The 17,487-nt window shown below is 42.3% G+C and overlaps 1 protein-coding gene across 1 annotated transcript in view; it reads left to right on the top strand.

Annotated features, from left to right (window-relative positions):
• The window catches only part of RASA3 (RAS p21 protein activator 3), a 164,881-nt gene that overhangs the window by 46,966 nt on the left and 100,428 nt on the right, over nt 1–17,487 (top strand). The window contains exon 2 of the mRNA XM_056861704.1: nt 14,837–14,954. Coding sequence (XP_056717682.1) covers nt 14,837–14,954 — 118 coding nt within the window. The remainder of the gene's footprint in view (nt 1–14,836; nt 14,955–17,487) is intronic.

Here is a 17,487-nt window from a genome sequence, read left to right as displayed (position 1 = left end):
ATAACACCCTTTGCTTGCAAATTAACCAGAACCTAAATGAGCACAGGTTATGGGAACATCTGATCTAGAGAGGCATAAGCATTTCAAGGGAAAAGTAATGCCCACTAAAGCAATTTTCTTCCAAACCACAGTTGCTGATGGGAATGTATATCAGCGGTGAATACAATATTAATTAAGCTAAGGAAACAATTAAATGAAAGTAAACAAAAAATAAACCTCTTTGTGGCAGATTTTAATTTCATCGTCCTGAAGTTCAAAGAGAAATGTTGTGAAAGTATTTCTTGCTTCCCTTGCAGTATCTACAAAGCCAGTGTGGTGATTGTGGTTAGAGTGTTGGCTTTGGATGTGGGAAACTCAAAAGTTCAAGTCCCTGTTCATCTAGGAAGCTTCCTAGGTGGTTTTGGACAAGATATACCTTACCTACCCTACCACATTGTTGCTAGCCAGCCTTATATTGTTCTCTCTCTGTGTGTGTATGTGCTGTCAAGTCACAGCTGCCTTATGGCGACCCCATAGGGTTTTCAAGGCAAGAGGTGTTGAGAGGTGGTTTGCAATTACTTGCCTCTTCATGGGCTGAGAGAGTTCTGAGAGAACTATAACTGGCCCAAGGTCACCCAGCGGGCTTCATGTGGAGGAGCAGGGAATCGAACTCAGTTCTCCGGATTAGAGTCCACCACTCTTAACCACTACCCCACACTGATTCTCATCATATTATTCTACTAGCTTTATTTAAAATATTTATAGCTCATCTTATCCTCTTAGACTCAAAGAGGCTAACAATGCAACAGGTTGTAAGAATACAAAACACTCAATTAGCAAATTAAAAGCACCTGCAGCCAATTCTGCCAAAATGATTTACTATCCACCAAATGCCTTCTGAAATAAAATCATTTTACATGTCTTCCTAAACACAGTAAGTGGAAGGTGCTCACTCTGGTAGGCCATTCTACCATGAGCCTACCAAGGAAAAGGTCAGCGACCCAACTGTTGCTAAGTGGGGAATGGGCATTCCTCAGGAAGGACACCATAAGGAGAAGGCTGTATGTAAGAAGATCTTTTTCCTAGATCTTTTTCCTACCGGAGTGGCAAATTTTGTGTGAAGTAATATTTTGTTAACTTCTGTGTGGGTACACATGGGGTTAGATCATAGAGTTTCCTTCAGCTGAAGTGGTTCCATTGCATCAAGTCTTCCTTTAACAGGTAGAGAAACATTCTGCCTTTTCTCCATCATAGGAAGGCTTTTTCCATCAGAAACGTTATTCCAGTAAGATCACTACCCACCTCCATGTATCACTAGGCTTGCTACAATCCCCATGTGGGATTGTAGCACTACAAGACCGAAAATGAAAACAGATCCATCTTAGAAGAAGGGAGTCATAAGATCCAACCCATGGTTTTCTCTGAGATATGAGTAGAAAAATTTGGCCTTGAATAACTGGCAAAAGGTATTACCCAAGTCTTACAATGGTGAGGTGATGCTGCTTGTACCGGAGGGGTGAGACTGTTTTGTTGTATCTGGGTGATGCTTGAACCTAAAGTAAGGCGGTGCTTCATCCAGTGATCCAGCTCTGACTTGCAGTCTGGCCACATGAAATCATGCGATCACATTACATTTTCTGGGTGGTCTGGACTGTCTGCCCAGTGTGGTTGTACTTTCTACCACTGCCTCATGACTTCCCTAACAGTAGTATGGTGACTCATTCATTTTTAAACAATACTGCTCTTTTTCTCACCAAAAAGAGAGGAAGCATACCACTTGTTCTTTAGAAAACACTTTAAAAGAATGAACTGAAGCGTAACTGTGGAATAGATCCCTTCGTGGAGTTCTGTCGCGAGCTTGTTACAATTGTCCCTTTTTCTCCATTTAACAGCCAGAGTTTACCACCTGAACTTCAATAGCATTTGAAACAAAACTATGACTGAAGAATGACTGGTGTGCATCTGCTCATCACTCTTGCCTGTAGTTCTGTCACAGCTTCTTGCTTTCTCTAATCTTGAACATTAGTATCTCTGAGCAATTTCAAATGGTACTATGTCACTGCCACTCCAGTATGCAAATGTTTCTTGCTTCCATTGTTGAGAATGGCAGGGAATGTGTGCAGGAAAAATGCACTTGTTGGGTAAGGTGATTTACAGCACAATCCACAAGGGGGAGGCCTGAAAGTGCTGAGGAGGCAGTGTGACCCCAAAGCTGGCATAAATGCCCCTTGTGCCAGCGTAACGGCATTTACGATGGCGCTGGGGCACTTATGCCAGTGCCGGGGGGGCGCGGTGTGGCAGTGCCACTCATGGGTGCCGGTGGAGCTGTGGTGGCCATGCACGCGGTGCACCTCCAGTGCAGAGGCTTGCGCTGGCACCAAAGGAGGCATGCCTGGGGGCGAAGCTGGCATTAGTCAGCTCCCCAAGCTCTCTCGGTATGGGAATGTCCACATTTGCTGGTGTGGATTTGCCGGCAAAAATGTTGGTGCAGCACATGGGGCTGCATACAGTGGTTCAGTGGGGGTTGGGGGAGTGTCCCTGTCATGTTGTTGGCTGCGATGCAGCAAGCTGCTTAGGCCTCCCCCTCTGGATTGCACTGCCTGTGTCTGCTGATGGCAGCGCAGCTCCAGCTATTCTTGGATGATGCTAATATATTTAAAATCTGACCTCAAGCCAGGCTTTGGAACTAAGATAGTTTTGGTTGCTGTAGTAGACTATGGTATGTAGGGAAATGGAAAGGGGAAGTGAATCTCTTCTGGTTTTCCTAGACTGGTGGCTTTATATACCTCCAGCCATCAGAGCCTTCTGGGCTGCGTTGTTGGGATGAGTTAGACGGGAGGTACTGGTTTGTGGTGGTTCCAGTCCTCCATGGATGGCAGATTCCAGTAGGTTTCGTTAGGAGACATCTAGTTCATCCCTTGATCTTTTGATGATGATGTCTGCAAGGGTCTCTATTTTCTCCTCTACTGAGGAAACACATATTATAAATCTTCTGTGTGAGGTTATCTGGAAATATGGAGAAATATGTTTTCAATTTGCAGAGGTTGTCCCTGCCCTTTCAATTTGAACCTAGAGAATCTTTGAGGTTTTGAACCAGTGGCTGAAGTTAGTGATGGACTGTTCATGATTGGTTTGAATGTGATAAAGCCTAATCCAGAAAAGATGGAGGTGCTATTGGCTGAGGATGTGCTTGATTAGGGATTACATTTCAGCCTGTTTTGGACTGAGCTGCACCCTTCCATAAACACACACATACAGTTGAGGAACACTCTTAGATCCACAGAACCTGCATTTAGTAAAAAAGTTGCCCAACACAAGTTTGTAGGTGTTTCTTAAATCCATACCATGAATATGCCCATTTTATATTGAGGCGCATACTCGGACATCATATCATAATTGCTTAATTTTAAAACATTTTTTCAATGCTGTAAAAGAAGCTATAGAAAACAATTTGGTTCACATTAAAGCGACTCTTTTTATTTGCATGCTTAATAACAAAGATGGTACCTTTTATTCTTCTCCTTTCAGCAATTTCGACTCTTGAGTGCTATAAGTGGGTATGCATGCAAATTAATTAATTGTGATAGGCTGCTGTGTAACACACACATACCCCACCCCATTACCATACCATTTTCAGTCAGGAGGAAAAGGGAGCATGGCCCTTGGTAGTATAATAAAAGTTAAATTAAAATTTATTACAAAGTTAAACACAGATTATTGTTGATGGCCTCATCTTTCCAGACCTACAGGAAGATCACTGGCAAAATCCACACTTAAATAACATGTAAATGATGAGATGGAGAAGCCTTCCTTATTTGAGTTTGTTCAGCTTCCTATTTTCAGCTATAATCATGTCTAAAACCTCCGTTCTTTTCCTGTCAGTGTAGGGCTTTATATGTTGTTCCGCTCTGAATGGTTTCATAGGTACTATCTTAGAAAACTGCCGTGTATCTAATTAAGCCAAAAGCTCTCTTGTAGATTTAGAGGTCATTACTCCAGTGGGAAAAAAAAAACATGTAAGGCAAAAGTAATTAATTAATTACTAGTTCTGCTGATACTAAACTGTGTTCACTCACACCTTTCCTAACATTTTCCAGAACCCAGTACATGTATATCTGAAAACACTGCATGTGGGGGAAAGGCTCAATTAAAAGCATTGGGGCAGGCAGTAAGCACTGATGGTGCTTTTTCAGCCATGTAGAGACAAACAGGATAAGGAACTACCTTGGAGGTAAGTAGCTTGTGAGAGATGAGACAAGGTCATAATATGATTTGGATACTTATCTTTCTCATACCTGTGAAATAGAACTAGATGAACCTTTGGTCTGATCCAGCAGGACAAGCCCTTCTTGACTGTATATCTGAACACTGAAGTCATGACTGAACTATCCATACAACCAGAATTATGTGGAAGCTGGCAGTTTGGATCAATGTAGAGTTTGAGTGCAATCCTGAAGGGGGGTGGTAGATCCATGGCGGCCAGGAGCCGCGGAGCCGCGCCTCCTCCTCAGAGGAGGAGGGAAAAAAGAGGGGGGTTTCAAATGAAAATACTGAAAAAGGGGGAAATGCCCCATTGAATAAAGTGAGGCTGCGCCACCAAAAAAAGGTGGTGCATTCCTGCCGCAATTCAAGGGGGCATTCTAGGGTTGCCAGCTTCCTCTTCTCCACCGGTGGGAGGTTTTTGGGCGGAGCCTGAAAAAGGCGGGGTTCCTTTAGGACGAAATAAGCAATATGAATTTATTAGGTTTGTGAGGCGAAACTGACAAAAAGAATTTGAGACGGCTGTCTTCCTCTTCACTTTGGATCCTCCTACTTCGGGAAGGGATATATTTACCTACTACCTTCACCTGGAAAACAAAAGATGAGAAATAATTGTCTACAGGTAAAAGGTAAAGGTCCCCTGTGTGCAAGCACCGGGTCATTCCTGACCCATGGGGTGACGTCACATCCCGATGTTTCCAAGGCAGACTTTGTTTGTGGGGTGGTTTGCCAGTGCCTTCCCCAGTCATCTTCCCTTTACCCCCAGCAAGCTGGGTACTCATTTTACCGACCTCGGAAGGATGGAAGGCTGAGTCAACAGCCTTCAGGACTGAGTATCTAAAAATTAGATTATAAGGACTGAGCACTTAGGATTTAGAGAGAGAGATATTGGGTATGTGTGTTTTTTGTATAATACAGTCTTTTATGAAGTTATACTATATATCTGTGTCAGAATTTGAATAAATACTTTTGTATACAGAGGTGTCTGCTTTGGATCACAACCTCCAGGTACTAGCTGGAGATCTCCTGCTATTACAACTGATCTCCAGCCAATAGAGATCAGTTCACCTGGAGAAAATGGCTGCCTTGGCAGTTGGACTCTATGGCATTGAAGTCCCCCCTCCCCAAACCCTGTCCTCAGGCTCCACCCCTAAAACCTCCCGCTGGTTGCCAAGAGGGACCTGGCAACCATAGTCGTAGGGACCATACAACTCCAGTGTTGTTTCATATACAGTGGTTCTCAATTTGCACCTGTGTCCAATGCTAGATGCTGGTATTGACCTTTAAACCCCTGTACACCTTGGAACCAGCATCCCTGAAGGACCACCTATTCCCATATGAACCGATCCAATCACTCTGGTTAGGGTTGCCAACCTCCAGGTGGCAGGAGATCTCCTGGTTTTACAGCTGATCTCCAGGTGACAGAGATCAGTTCACCTGGAGAAAATGGCTACTTTGGAAGGTGGACTCTAAGACATTATGTGTGTGTGTAAAGTGCCGTCAAGTCGCAGCCGACCTATGGCGACCCATTATGGGGTTTTCATGGCAAGAAACTTACTAACAGAGATGGTTTGCCAGTGCCTTCCTTTGCACAGCAACCCTGGTATTCCTTGGTGGTCTCCCAGCCAAATACTAACCAGGGCTGACCCTGCTTAGCTTCTGAGATCTGACGAGATCAGGCTAGCCTGGGCCATCCAGGTCAGGGCCTATGGCATTATACCCCATTGAAATCCCTCCCTTCCCCAAACCCTGCCCTCTTCAGACTCCACTCCCAAAATCTCCAGGTATTTTCCTTTCCTTTCCTTTTATCCCTTAGAAGCCCCTTGCTCCATTGATCTTGAGCAGCATATATCTAGTGTTTGAGGGATATAAGGACTGAAACAAATCTTGCCACTGACAATGTAGCCTCGGGATCCCTATTGCTTAGTAGAAAAGGCATTATGTCAGACACAGAGGCATTAGATTTGTATGTTAAAAGGGGGGAGATATAATGTGATCGAAGTTCCTCGTAAAAGCGGCATTCACTAGCATGAGCTCGTGAATCGATAGAGCCAGAAGAGCAAGGACAGGTCCTGTCTGAATATGGTATATTCAAAATTCTGCCCTGCATAACCATAGAGGGGTTAGCATTCCATGTAGCTAAAAAAGGCTCTAGAAAGACGAGGAGTTGTCAAATAATATGTATAAGCAGGCAAACCACGTGGTGGTGGTGGTGGTATTCCGAAGAACTGGGATGAACAAACGCGGCGAGCACGAAAAGTAGTGCTGTTATAATCAAGCTCTTTAATGTGCTTTTTAATTTTGGTGAAAGCTTCAGTTTTCCCAAGATCTAATAACATATCCTGCGAGAAGCCCAACAATGACAGTTTCTCATCTAAGATTTTTTGCCATGAGGATTTAAAAGGGTCATGCTTCAGAGAACTAGGAGCCCCTCAGTGCTAAAGCACAGTTTAAGGTGTAGTTTAAAGGCGGCCAACCATGCCCTAGCTTCGAGTGACATTTGGCCAAACTCGGAACGAGTAATGCCAGCAACACATCGAGGGGCGTTTAGGAGTTTTCGTAAGAACTGAAACAATGGACGATCTGTAGATTCATTGACAACTGTTATCCAGATGGCAACATCAAAAAGAATAATTGGGGTAATTTTTAGATTAAAAACCTGAATAGCCCTTGGAATATATTTGCCACCTTTGGTGTGGAAAAAGTTGACATTAGCACCAACCCCAGGTTTAATTTTGTTGGACACTGCTTTTTGATGGGCATTCCAATTTAGGTTATGGGAAAAAAGAATGCCAAGGTAAACAAACTCCTTGACTTGGTCAACCTCAAAGCCGTCTAATACCCAGCGAAAAAGAGGAATTTTTCTCCTCTTAGTGAAGATCATAATCTTAGATTTATGATGGTTTATTTTAAGATCTTCCCTAGAGCAGTACTCAGAGAAAGTTTGTAAAGATCTTTTCAAACTAATTCTTGTGCGGGACAGGAGAACTGCATCGTCAGCATAGAGTAGAATTGGGGTGGGATGACTTGCAAGCTTTGGGGGGTGAGAAGACTCTGACAAATTGGTTGCCATATCATTCAGGTATAGATTAAACAAAAGAGGAGCAAGGAGGCAACCTTGTCTAACTCCCTTGGCCAGTTCAAAGGGCTCAGTTAGTTCTCCTTGGTCGCCACAGTGAACCTGAGCTGTGAGGTCAGTATGAAATTGTTGAATGAGCCATAGTAATCTCCTATCCATAGTAGAATTTGATAGTTTCAACCAGGTATTTTCCAGCCTGGAGTTGGCAACCCTAACTCTGGCTCTCTTCAAAGGCGCTGCTTCGGGTACCCCCACCATCTAAAGATAGATGGGTGGCAACCTGAGAAAGGGCCTTCTCGGTTGGGGCACTGAAATTTTGGAACTCCTTCCCCAGGGAGATTCATCTGTCTCCCTCTGTCATTGTTTTCTGCCAGCAGGTGAAGACTGTTTGGGTTTTGTTTGGCATTCTCTCACTATCTCTTATTAGCCCTCCTCCCTGTTTACGATTTTTCATGCTTTTATATTTTTCATGTGTTTATATTCAATTGTTTTAAATATTGTGCGTGTGTGTGTGTGTGTGTGTGTGTGTGTGTGTATATATATATATATATATATATATATATTTGTATTTTAAATGCTTTTTAATGTCTGCAATGTTTTAATGCTTTGTTTTAACCTTCACTGCCTTAGAGACCCTGAATTAAGTGGAACTGTTTTTCTTAATAAGTTTTTAACAAGTTCACAGTAAGTGGATTTTATCCTGTAGTTGAACTAATATAGTTTGCCAATTCCCACAGTTACGATACAGTGCAGATGTAATTTTAGTAAGTTATAGAAGCAATTTTTTTTAATTTACTCTGAATAATATTATGGACCCCTTACCTTGAAAGAAGCACTCAAAGCTTTTAAATTGGACGCACAATTTATTCAGAAGTAAGTCTCGCTGTGTACTTACTCCTAAGTAAGTGTGAGTGGGATTTCAGCCCCAGTATTTTTTGGCATCCATATCTGCTTTCTCCCTAACTTTTCTAAAAGTAGTCTAAACTTTAAGAAATATCTGTCCCATCCTGAGGCGAAGGCCATTAGGCAACAGGGAAATGTCCTTTTCACACAGTCTTTAAAATGCCAAATGAATATCTGTAAATATACTCAAGTGGAGACCACGATCGTGCATGATTAGCAAAGCTTAATCTGTACCCTCCGCAAAGATACTGGAGAGGATTTCACAAGTTTTAATATGGTGCAAGTAATTAGCACGCTCTACTTTTTAAATAACTGCTGCCAAACACTGCTGAGAAACTAACAAGAACATCTGACCGAAATAGAAAATGAGATCACAGTTCCATGCTGTTAACCATCGATATCAAGAACAGTGTAAATGCTAAAATGGCATACAAGCTGCGAAAGAGGAGTTTTGGATGGTGTTTATGGGTCCAGCTTGTTGGTAGAAATGAAAGAACAAAGCAAGCTTTTAAACTTTATGGAGTTTTGAAGGAGAAGACAATAAAAGGTTAAAAATAGGAGGGAATCAAGTTGTTTAACTTGCTCACGTAGGTCTGAACTGGATGGATCATTGAGCATGTGAAAATCTGCAGCGGAGAAGCTTGGATGAAAGCAATAGAAACAATCGTATGCATTTTTTTTTTAGAAACGTCATACTGGCTGCTTCCATACTAGGACTCTTCAGCCCTATTTGGAGAATTCCTTTTCTGCAATCTGCTGCAAGTCAAATTAAAACTGTGGCTCCACATGACATTTAATATAGCACTGTAGTTCCCATAAAAATCTGGCTATGCCCATCATTCAGACAAAATCTTACTGTTATCATAAAATAAAAGCAAGTTCCATTCAGCAGAACTTCATCTGTTCCTGCTGAGTTTTGCTCTTTTTTTTTTTTTTAACGGCTGCTTTATTCTCTGCTTAATTAGTTACTTTCTTTTCACTTGTGGTGGCCTAAATCAATCCTTAATTATCATTTCTTGTTGCTGGGGGTGGGGGATTTTAAATTCTGCTTTTTCTTTGCAGCCAAAGTGATTGTTGAATTAATTTTTTGTCTGTTCATGATAGTACAATGATAAAGGAAGTAGAAGGGGGAAAATAATGAACAGTCTCTTTGCAGCCAAATTTTCTAAAGAAAAAGGAATATGGTAATTATAGTTTTCTTAGCCCAGGATCAAGTACTGTTAATTAGAGATTTATTGAGAAATGCTGCCCATGAGCAGGAAGTAGCTAATTAAGCAAAGAAAATGGACCTGGCTGTAAAACAAACGATCAGAATTTAAAGGGGAAAATGACTCTCAAGAAATTTCTGTATCATTTTGTCAGTTTCGATTTTGGCATGTCATTTGTTGCGTACAGATCTTTTCTGTGGAATCTGAAGGGATGTGGGAGGTGGAGTAAGGCAACCAAATTCAAAAGAGGACCGAATTTCTCTGCTTCTAAAATGGTGTATAAATATGCACAACTCTAGCTGTGTTGTGGAATACATCCCCCCACCCAATGGTATCTGTAGTTTAAAAAAACCCACGCTTCATTAAAAATAATACTATGTACATTGTCATGAATGAATGCCTTTCTCTCTTTTTCTCTCTCTAACCCTGTTCAACCCCAGTTTTCTTTTGGCTCAAACTGATTTTACCTCTGCATCAAAATCTAATCAGCTGTGATTGAAATTGCGGTCCATTTAAAAATGATTATGATTAAAATTACTGAATTTCTTTCAAGTAGGATTATCTATGTTCTTCATTTCTAGATATTAAATAGAGCAAAAATCCAGTGTGTGTGTGTGTGTTCTGTGTGTGTGATTGTGCACAGCCACCCACACACCTCTAACTATTAAAAGGCAGGCGGTATTAGATTTATAAACCAGGTCATGCGTAGCCATCTGCATACTGATTCAACAGCCTCAACCCTAGATTTTCAACCGGCATGTTCTTAATGTGAGATCTGCCTGCCAGCACCTAGTTATGTGGTGAGGTAGATTAAATTCTGAGACAAAAAAGGTGCAGTTTCCACATGGGAAATTGACCTTTCATTGCGTTTATATTCTGTAAACTCGCAGATGAATTAGTTGAATTGTTACTCCCCGTATATCAATTATCAATATTCTTGTTGTTTCACTTAGGGAGATTTTACTTGTTGGATATTGCTTTGCTGTCATGATTATTATCCAGCTTCTGTAATGTACCGACCAATTCATGTGTAGGGTTGCCAACTCCAATTTGGGAAATTCCTGGAGATTTGGGGGGGAGGAGCCTAGAGAGGGTGGGGTTTGGGAAGAGAAGGGACCTCAGCAAGGTATAATATTATAGAGTCCACCGTCCAAAGCACCCCTTTTCTTTAGGGGAACTGATCTGTGTTGTCTGGAGGTCAATTGGAATTCTGGGAGATCTCCAGGAAATGAATGTTCCAGCCTTGGTGCAGTGCAGTTAGGCCCAATTAGAAGCCTGTGGTGTAGGGTTGCCAACCTCTAGGTACTAGCTGGAGATCTCCTGCTGTTGCCACTGATCTCCAGCCAATAGAGATCAGTTCAACTGGAGAAAATGGCCACTTTGGCATTTGGACTATGACAATGCTACTATGGAATTGATGTCCCTCCCCTCCCCAAACCCTGCCCTCCTTAGGCTCCACCCCAAAAACCTCACGCTGGTGGTAAAGAGGGACCTGGCAACCCTACTGTGGTGCCAAAACCAGTATTTGAGCTGGGCACCACTGTATGTCTTCTAGCAGGGGTCAGTGTCTGGAGTGTGGGGATATGTGACTTGGGGTGGTCCAAAGTCTGTTTTGGGGTCAGCTGGGCACCAGTGTCTGTATGTGCATTTGTCCTGAGGGCACCTCACTTTAGAGCAGCTGGCACATGAACTGGGCTTTGGACTTGCATTGCCTTGGAGGGCAAAGTCCCCTGAATATGGAGGTGTATGATGTATGGTGGTCCAAACCTTATTTTGGGGTGCAGAGCTTTTAAATTGTCCTCAGTATTTGTAGTTGGATTCAGGAACTAGGAAATGCAAATAAGGAACTGGGAATGAAGTGGGAACGGGGGACCAACTTCAGCTTCGTAATGCAAGATGAGAATTGGAATAAAAGCCACTAATAAATGTGTGCAGGGGGGATTGCAATAATCCATAACAAACATACTACAGCTCTACCTACATCTTTAAGAAGTTTTTGTTTTGCCTTGAAGCCTTCATCATTTTAGATAATCATAATCGTCGGTGGAAGTAGAAACAGTTTGAGATTTCGGTGATCTCATTGCATAAGTATCCTGTTCTCAGACATTACTGAAAAGAGTGTTTCATCTCTCAAGATGACATGGTACTTCCTTTCTTACTTACTGGTTTCTTAGAAAGTGGTATTTTTTCAGAATTATTCTGGTTTCAGGCTTCAACACAATAAAATATTTGTTTATAATATTGTTAACATTAATCTATAATGACACTTTTGGACTTGGCTACTGTAAATATTTTGGGAAAACACAATCTTGAGGAAAACTATAAAGTAGAAGTTGAAATGAGCAGCATTTAGAGATATTTGTTGTTGCTTTTTCCGCCTGCTTTGGTTTGGAAGTGATGACTTTCTTAGGAAGATTATGTCTCTGTTCAGATTTAACAACAAACAGTGGTTTGTCTTTATAAGAATGACCCTTAGAAGTTCTTAGGGTTTCAAGCTCCCTCTCTCCCTGTGGGCATCTCAGACACTGAAAATTTCCACATTCCCAGCAAAGCGCAGAGAAATCCTTGTTTGTAGGCAAGAGATCAAGCCACAGTGTGTCTCCAATCACTGAGTTGCATAAAAAGGGAGGGGAGAAGGGTAGGAGGAACACGAAAGCCTGGAAAATTAAAAGGCTGAATATGTCTGAATTCACCCATATTCTCAGAAATGATGAATCCTTTTGATGACCTCTTGTTCATGCTGCAATTACTATGTGCTTCTTTCTGCTGGAATTTCTATGTCTTAATGTCTATAAGCATTTTCTGGGCATAGATATCCTAGCTACTATATTGTATGTGACGTCTTCCCCTCAACAGCCATATTAAAGATAAGGGTCTCTTCATTAAAAAAAATCTCTGTAGTGCCATGTGGATAGAGAAATAAACATGTGTGTATGTACAGATAACTTATTCTACAAAGTTGGCTATTTCACTACTGAATAGTAAAGAACATCAAAATAACTGAATCAAACCATCTAAATGATATTAGATGGCATCAGTGGTAATAGAGGTGGCAAAAGTGTGACATAGGAGGGGTTTGGTTTGGTTAAAATGGGTCAAAGTGCAAAAGGGATAAAGCTAGCTTTTAAAAAGTGGTCCATTTTAGAGGCAGCTCTGGAGTTACATAAGAAAAGCCCTGCTGGATCAGACCAAGGCCCATCAAGTCCACCAGTCTGTTCTCACAGTGGCCAACCAGTTGCCTCTAGGAATACCCACAAGTAAGATGACTTCAGCACCATCCTGCCTGTGTTTCACAGCACCTTATATGATAGGCATGCTCCTCTGATACTGTAAAGAATAGGTGTGCATCATGACTAGTATTCATTTTACTAGTAGCCATGGATAGCCCTATCCTCCATGAACATGTCCACTCCCGTCTTAAAGCCTTCCAAGTTGGCAGCCATCACCACATCCTGGGGCAGAAAGTTCCACAATTTAACTATACATTGAAGAAATACTTCCTTTTGTCTGTTTTGAATCTCTCACCCTCCAGTTTCAGCAGATGACCCCACATTCTAGTATTATGAGGAAGAAAAGCTTCTCCCTGTCCATTCTCTCCATACCATGCATAATTTTATAGACCTCTATCATGTCTCCCCTTAGCCGCCTTCTTTCCAAGCTAAACAGCCCTAAGCGTCTTAACAGCTCCCCATAGGACAGTTGCTCTAGTCCCCTAATCATTTTGGTTGTTCTTTTCTGCACCTTCTCAAGCTCTGTAATATCCTTTTTTAGGTGTGGTGACCAGAACTGTACACAGTATTCCATGTGTGGTCTCACCATAGATTTGTACAAGGGCAGTATGATAGCAGCAGTTTTATTCTCTATTCCTCGTCTAATTATGGCCAGCTTAGAATTTGCCTTTTTCACAGCAGCTGCATACTGGGCTGACATCTTCATCGAGCTATCCACTACCACCCCAAGATACTTTTTCTGTTCAGACTTTCTAGGTAGCTGCTGCTGTTCTGTGGAACAGTCTCCCCACAGATGTGAGGAAGGGCCCAGCTCTGCAAAGATTTTGGAAGCTCTGTGAAGCAGCGTTTTTCCAGCATGTTTTTAGTGATCCTTGAGTGGAGGTCAGTCCATGTGTTGGGAACAGGGTTGCCCGCTCCGGGTTGGAAAATACCTGGTGATTTTTGGGACGGAGCCTGAGGAAGGCAGGGTTTGGGGCAGGGAGGGACTTCAATGCCATAGAGTCCAATTGCCAAAGCGGCCGTTTTCTCCAGGTGAACTGGTCTCTATTGGCTGGAGATCAGTTGTAATAGCAGGAGATCCCAAGCTACTACCTGGAGGTTGGCAACCCTGGTTCGGAAATGAGTAATGGCTCGTTTATCCTACCTTATTTATATTATATTTCTGTGGTTTTTAGCTTAAAGATGGTTTTTTTTAAAAAAAATGTCAAAGCCGTTTTGAATCCTGTCATGCAGAAGAAAAGGATATAATTTCTTTTAAATATATTAAATAAATAAACAAGCCTTAGTTCAAACCATGTTTTTTGCAGTGTCTGAACTGAGCAACAGAACCTAAAGTTCCCTAGAGACACTAGAATTCTCTAGACAAAGTTCTGTAGAGACTGTGACTGTTCTATCAACAATGGGGATATGGCTGAAATTACTGTGTAACCGCTTGCTGTGTAGGAAACAAGCAATGTTGTCTTGGGATAAATAAAATAAGTTCTGATATGAAGCCTTTTTGGTTTGATTGTATCTAGATGCATTGAAATGTTTAAAAAAAGAAGTTGAAGGGCAGAATGTGGGAAGGGTTAAGTACCAGTTCTGTTTGTCTGTTGGTTCTCCAAATGCCCTAACCCTGACATTCACCTTTCCTAGGCAAATGCTCCCAAGCTCCACCCCCCAAATCTCCAGGTATTTCCTAACCCAGAGCTGGCAACTTTAGATGCAGTAGGCATCTACTGCAAAGCAATACAAACACAGGACTGGAAAGCAGTGCAAACACAAAATTGTCTAATGCAACAGAAACATACAAGTACAGTGTGTTTTCCTGTCCATGCATTACCGAGAATTTCACATGGTGGAAGAGGGCTATGCTTTCTCCCTTCCACCCCACAGATGATGTAATATATGAGCCAATGCCTCTATCCAAACATCTGATCATGTGAAGGCCTTTTTTTGTTTTTTGTTTTGGTCTCTGTGTGGGTGGGGGGAAGACACTAATCTGGCCTGCGATCAGGGATTTGAATAGAGCTCTCATATGGCTATGGTGCATTCAATAAAAACAATAGCAAATGTGAGTTAAGAAGATTTGATGCCCAGCGTTCAGAAGTGAGAAAATGGTTAACTCCAAAATTTATTCATGAATTAAGCTTGACTTAACTGTTTTTCTAATTTTGACTTCTACTTTTTGTCTTTAGGAGAAGCCAAAAATCTTCCTACCTATCCAGGGCCAAACAAGATGAGGGATTGCTACTGTACTGTAAACCTGGACCAGGAAGAGGTTTTCAGGACCAAAATTGTGGAGAAATCACTATGGTAACTAACGTTTCTTGAATCACAGGGAACCCTTTTTTCCCTTTCTAGCAGTTTTCTTCTGTATGCTTATTCAAGCTTCAATATATGTATTGTTTTTTGGTAAATACTTCAGCAGGTTTCCCTCTAAATTTGGCTTCCTGTCGTATCTTTTTCCTCCAACTACAGAAGACATTATTTTCCTGAGAACACAGACAGAAGGTTCATAGATAATATAGCTCTTTAAGCCTATGTAAATTCTTTTTCTCTACCTTCTCCATCATACCTCTTGTGCACAGTAGGATAAAAGAGTAAATCTTGGCTTAGCGCACTTCCTTCCCTGTTCCTGTTCTCCTCACTAGGGTGGCCAGGCCCCCCCAGGCCACTTGCGAGGGGTGGGAGGTGGGGTTGCCAGATCCAGGTTGGGAAACTCCTGGAGATTTGGTGATGGAGCCTGGGGAGGATAGGGACCTCAGTGGGGTATAGTGCCATAGAGTCCACCCCTCCAAAGCATCCATTTTCTCCTGGGGAACTGATCTTTGTAGCTGGGAGATGAGCTGTAATTCCATGTGATCTAGGGTTGCCAGGTGCAAACCCCTGCCCATCCATCCCCCTGCCCGCCAACAAGATGAGGGTCGGCGGGCAAACGTGCACGCACGCCTACACACCGCAGCGTGTCACTTCCGGTTTACACCTGGATGCACCGCATTGCGAGAGGTCTTATACCCCTCAAACTGTGAGTTTGAGTGGTAAAGGGCCCCATGCGATGCCGTACGTCCGGGTGCAAACCGGAAGTGACGTGTACACGCGCGATCCCCTCAGCTCTGCCCCAAAAGCCTCCCGCTGGAGGAGAGGAGGAACCTGGCAACCCTAACGTGATCCCTGGAGGCTGGCATTTCTATCCTCATGAATGAATGGTAGCAACTGCATCAGAAGATTTATGTTCAGGTAAATGCAGAGGGTTGTTGTAATGGATGTGCTGGGTGGAACAGATTCCTGCACTTTTTTGTTCATGCTTAGTACTTTTGGACCCCCAGAGGTACACCCTTGGTAGTTTCCTTCGGTCACCAGCTAGGCCAATTCCTAAGCTGTATTTAGCAAACTGTTTCAGGTCAGCCCATACTGCATCCGCCTGAATGTGAGTCTGTGTGTGCTTGTGTGAATAAATGGGCCACCCGTCTCTTTCTTTAGGTCGATATGGTAGAGTAACTTAAAATGGCTGCAGACAAGAGAAAGATGATCCAGCGAGTCCCTGAAAGCCAAAGTACAAATTATACAGCTTTATTTTTCTGCACACACACAACTAAGCACACAGGGAAATCCATAAAAGGGTGAAAAGTACAGAATACAATAAACAGAAGGAAAACACAGTTTCTTGCTCTCTAAAATCGTCATCTTCAGAACATTCCTCTGCCTGAAAGATGCATCAGGCTTTCTCCCCAGCAGGCAAAACATGACAAAGGGTTTCTTCCTTGCTACCTGCATTACACGGGTTGTGCTAGAGCTAGAGTGCTACCTTTTTGGATCAGTGAAGAAAGTGGAGTGTCTGTTCAAACCTCTAGAGTGGTAGGATAGAACAGGGTTGTCAAGGGGGGTGGTCATTATCACTTATCCCTTCCCTGAGCCCAGTGTTCAGTTTCTATGTCAAAGTACAAAGAGGTTGAGAACTAACATCTGATTGGTTCCTTTCTCCTTTAATTCGTATAGGGTATTCATTATAAACCTTTTCAATTTTAGCTCTGCCATGTAATCTTTGCGTCAGGACTTCCTTCAATTTATAGAGATAAGCAGCTATATTGCCATACTAGCCTTGAAGCATTACAGATATGACACTTGGAAATAAATCCCGTTGAAATGGATAGGATTTACTTCCAAGTAAAGATGCTCAGGATTGAGGTAAGAGGTTGTGACCCCAAGCATAGTCACTTGGAAGTGTTCTAATGAATACTTTTAAATACACTTGTCTGTTGGGTTTTTAATTGCTGCTTGAATCTCTCTGCCTTGTTCAGAATATAGAAGCTTATGGAGAGCATTTTTACAATTTGAAGATCATTAAAATCTCTCCGAGGAGGGTTTATTGTCTTCATTGACGTCACTTTGCTGGACTAATCCAATAACCCTTTCCTATTGAGAAAATAAGTCCTTTGAGGAAAGAGGGAAGAACAGAAATGCTATTTTAGGCTTTCCCATAAAACTGAAGTGGTGAAACTCTTCTGCAATCAAATGGTGGCAGGGTTTATACGGATAAAACACTGTTTAGCTCCGAGGTGTGAACAACATATGTTTCCTTTCTCTTAGCATTGCGTCTGTCTCTGCAGAATATCCTTTCCTACTTGCTTGGTGACCAGATCTGTACAGCTATCCTCCTGAGCACCCTCTGTGAAGAGAAATGGGAATTGGGGCACATGAGCAGAGGCAGTAGATCAGTAATGTTTGTACTTGAACTTGGCCTTGCACAAATTTTCATATAGAAAAGACAGCAATTCTCACCAACCTGTCTGCTTTCTCCCAATAAATGGTTGTTGGAGATCTTCCTGGTCTCTGTTCAGCAGTCCAC

This window comes from Euleptes europaea, chromosome 16, assembly GCF_029931775.1.
Source record: "Euleptes europaea isolate rEulEur1 chromosome 16, rEulEur1.hap1, whole genome shotgun sequence".
Taxonomy (NCBI): Eukaryota; Metazoa; Chordata; class Lepidosauria; order Squamata; family Sphaerodactylidae; genus Euleptes; species Euleptes europaea.
Note: the sequence above shows the minus strand (reverse complement) of the source record. Positions and strands in the feature narration are given on the sequence as shown.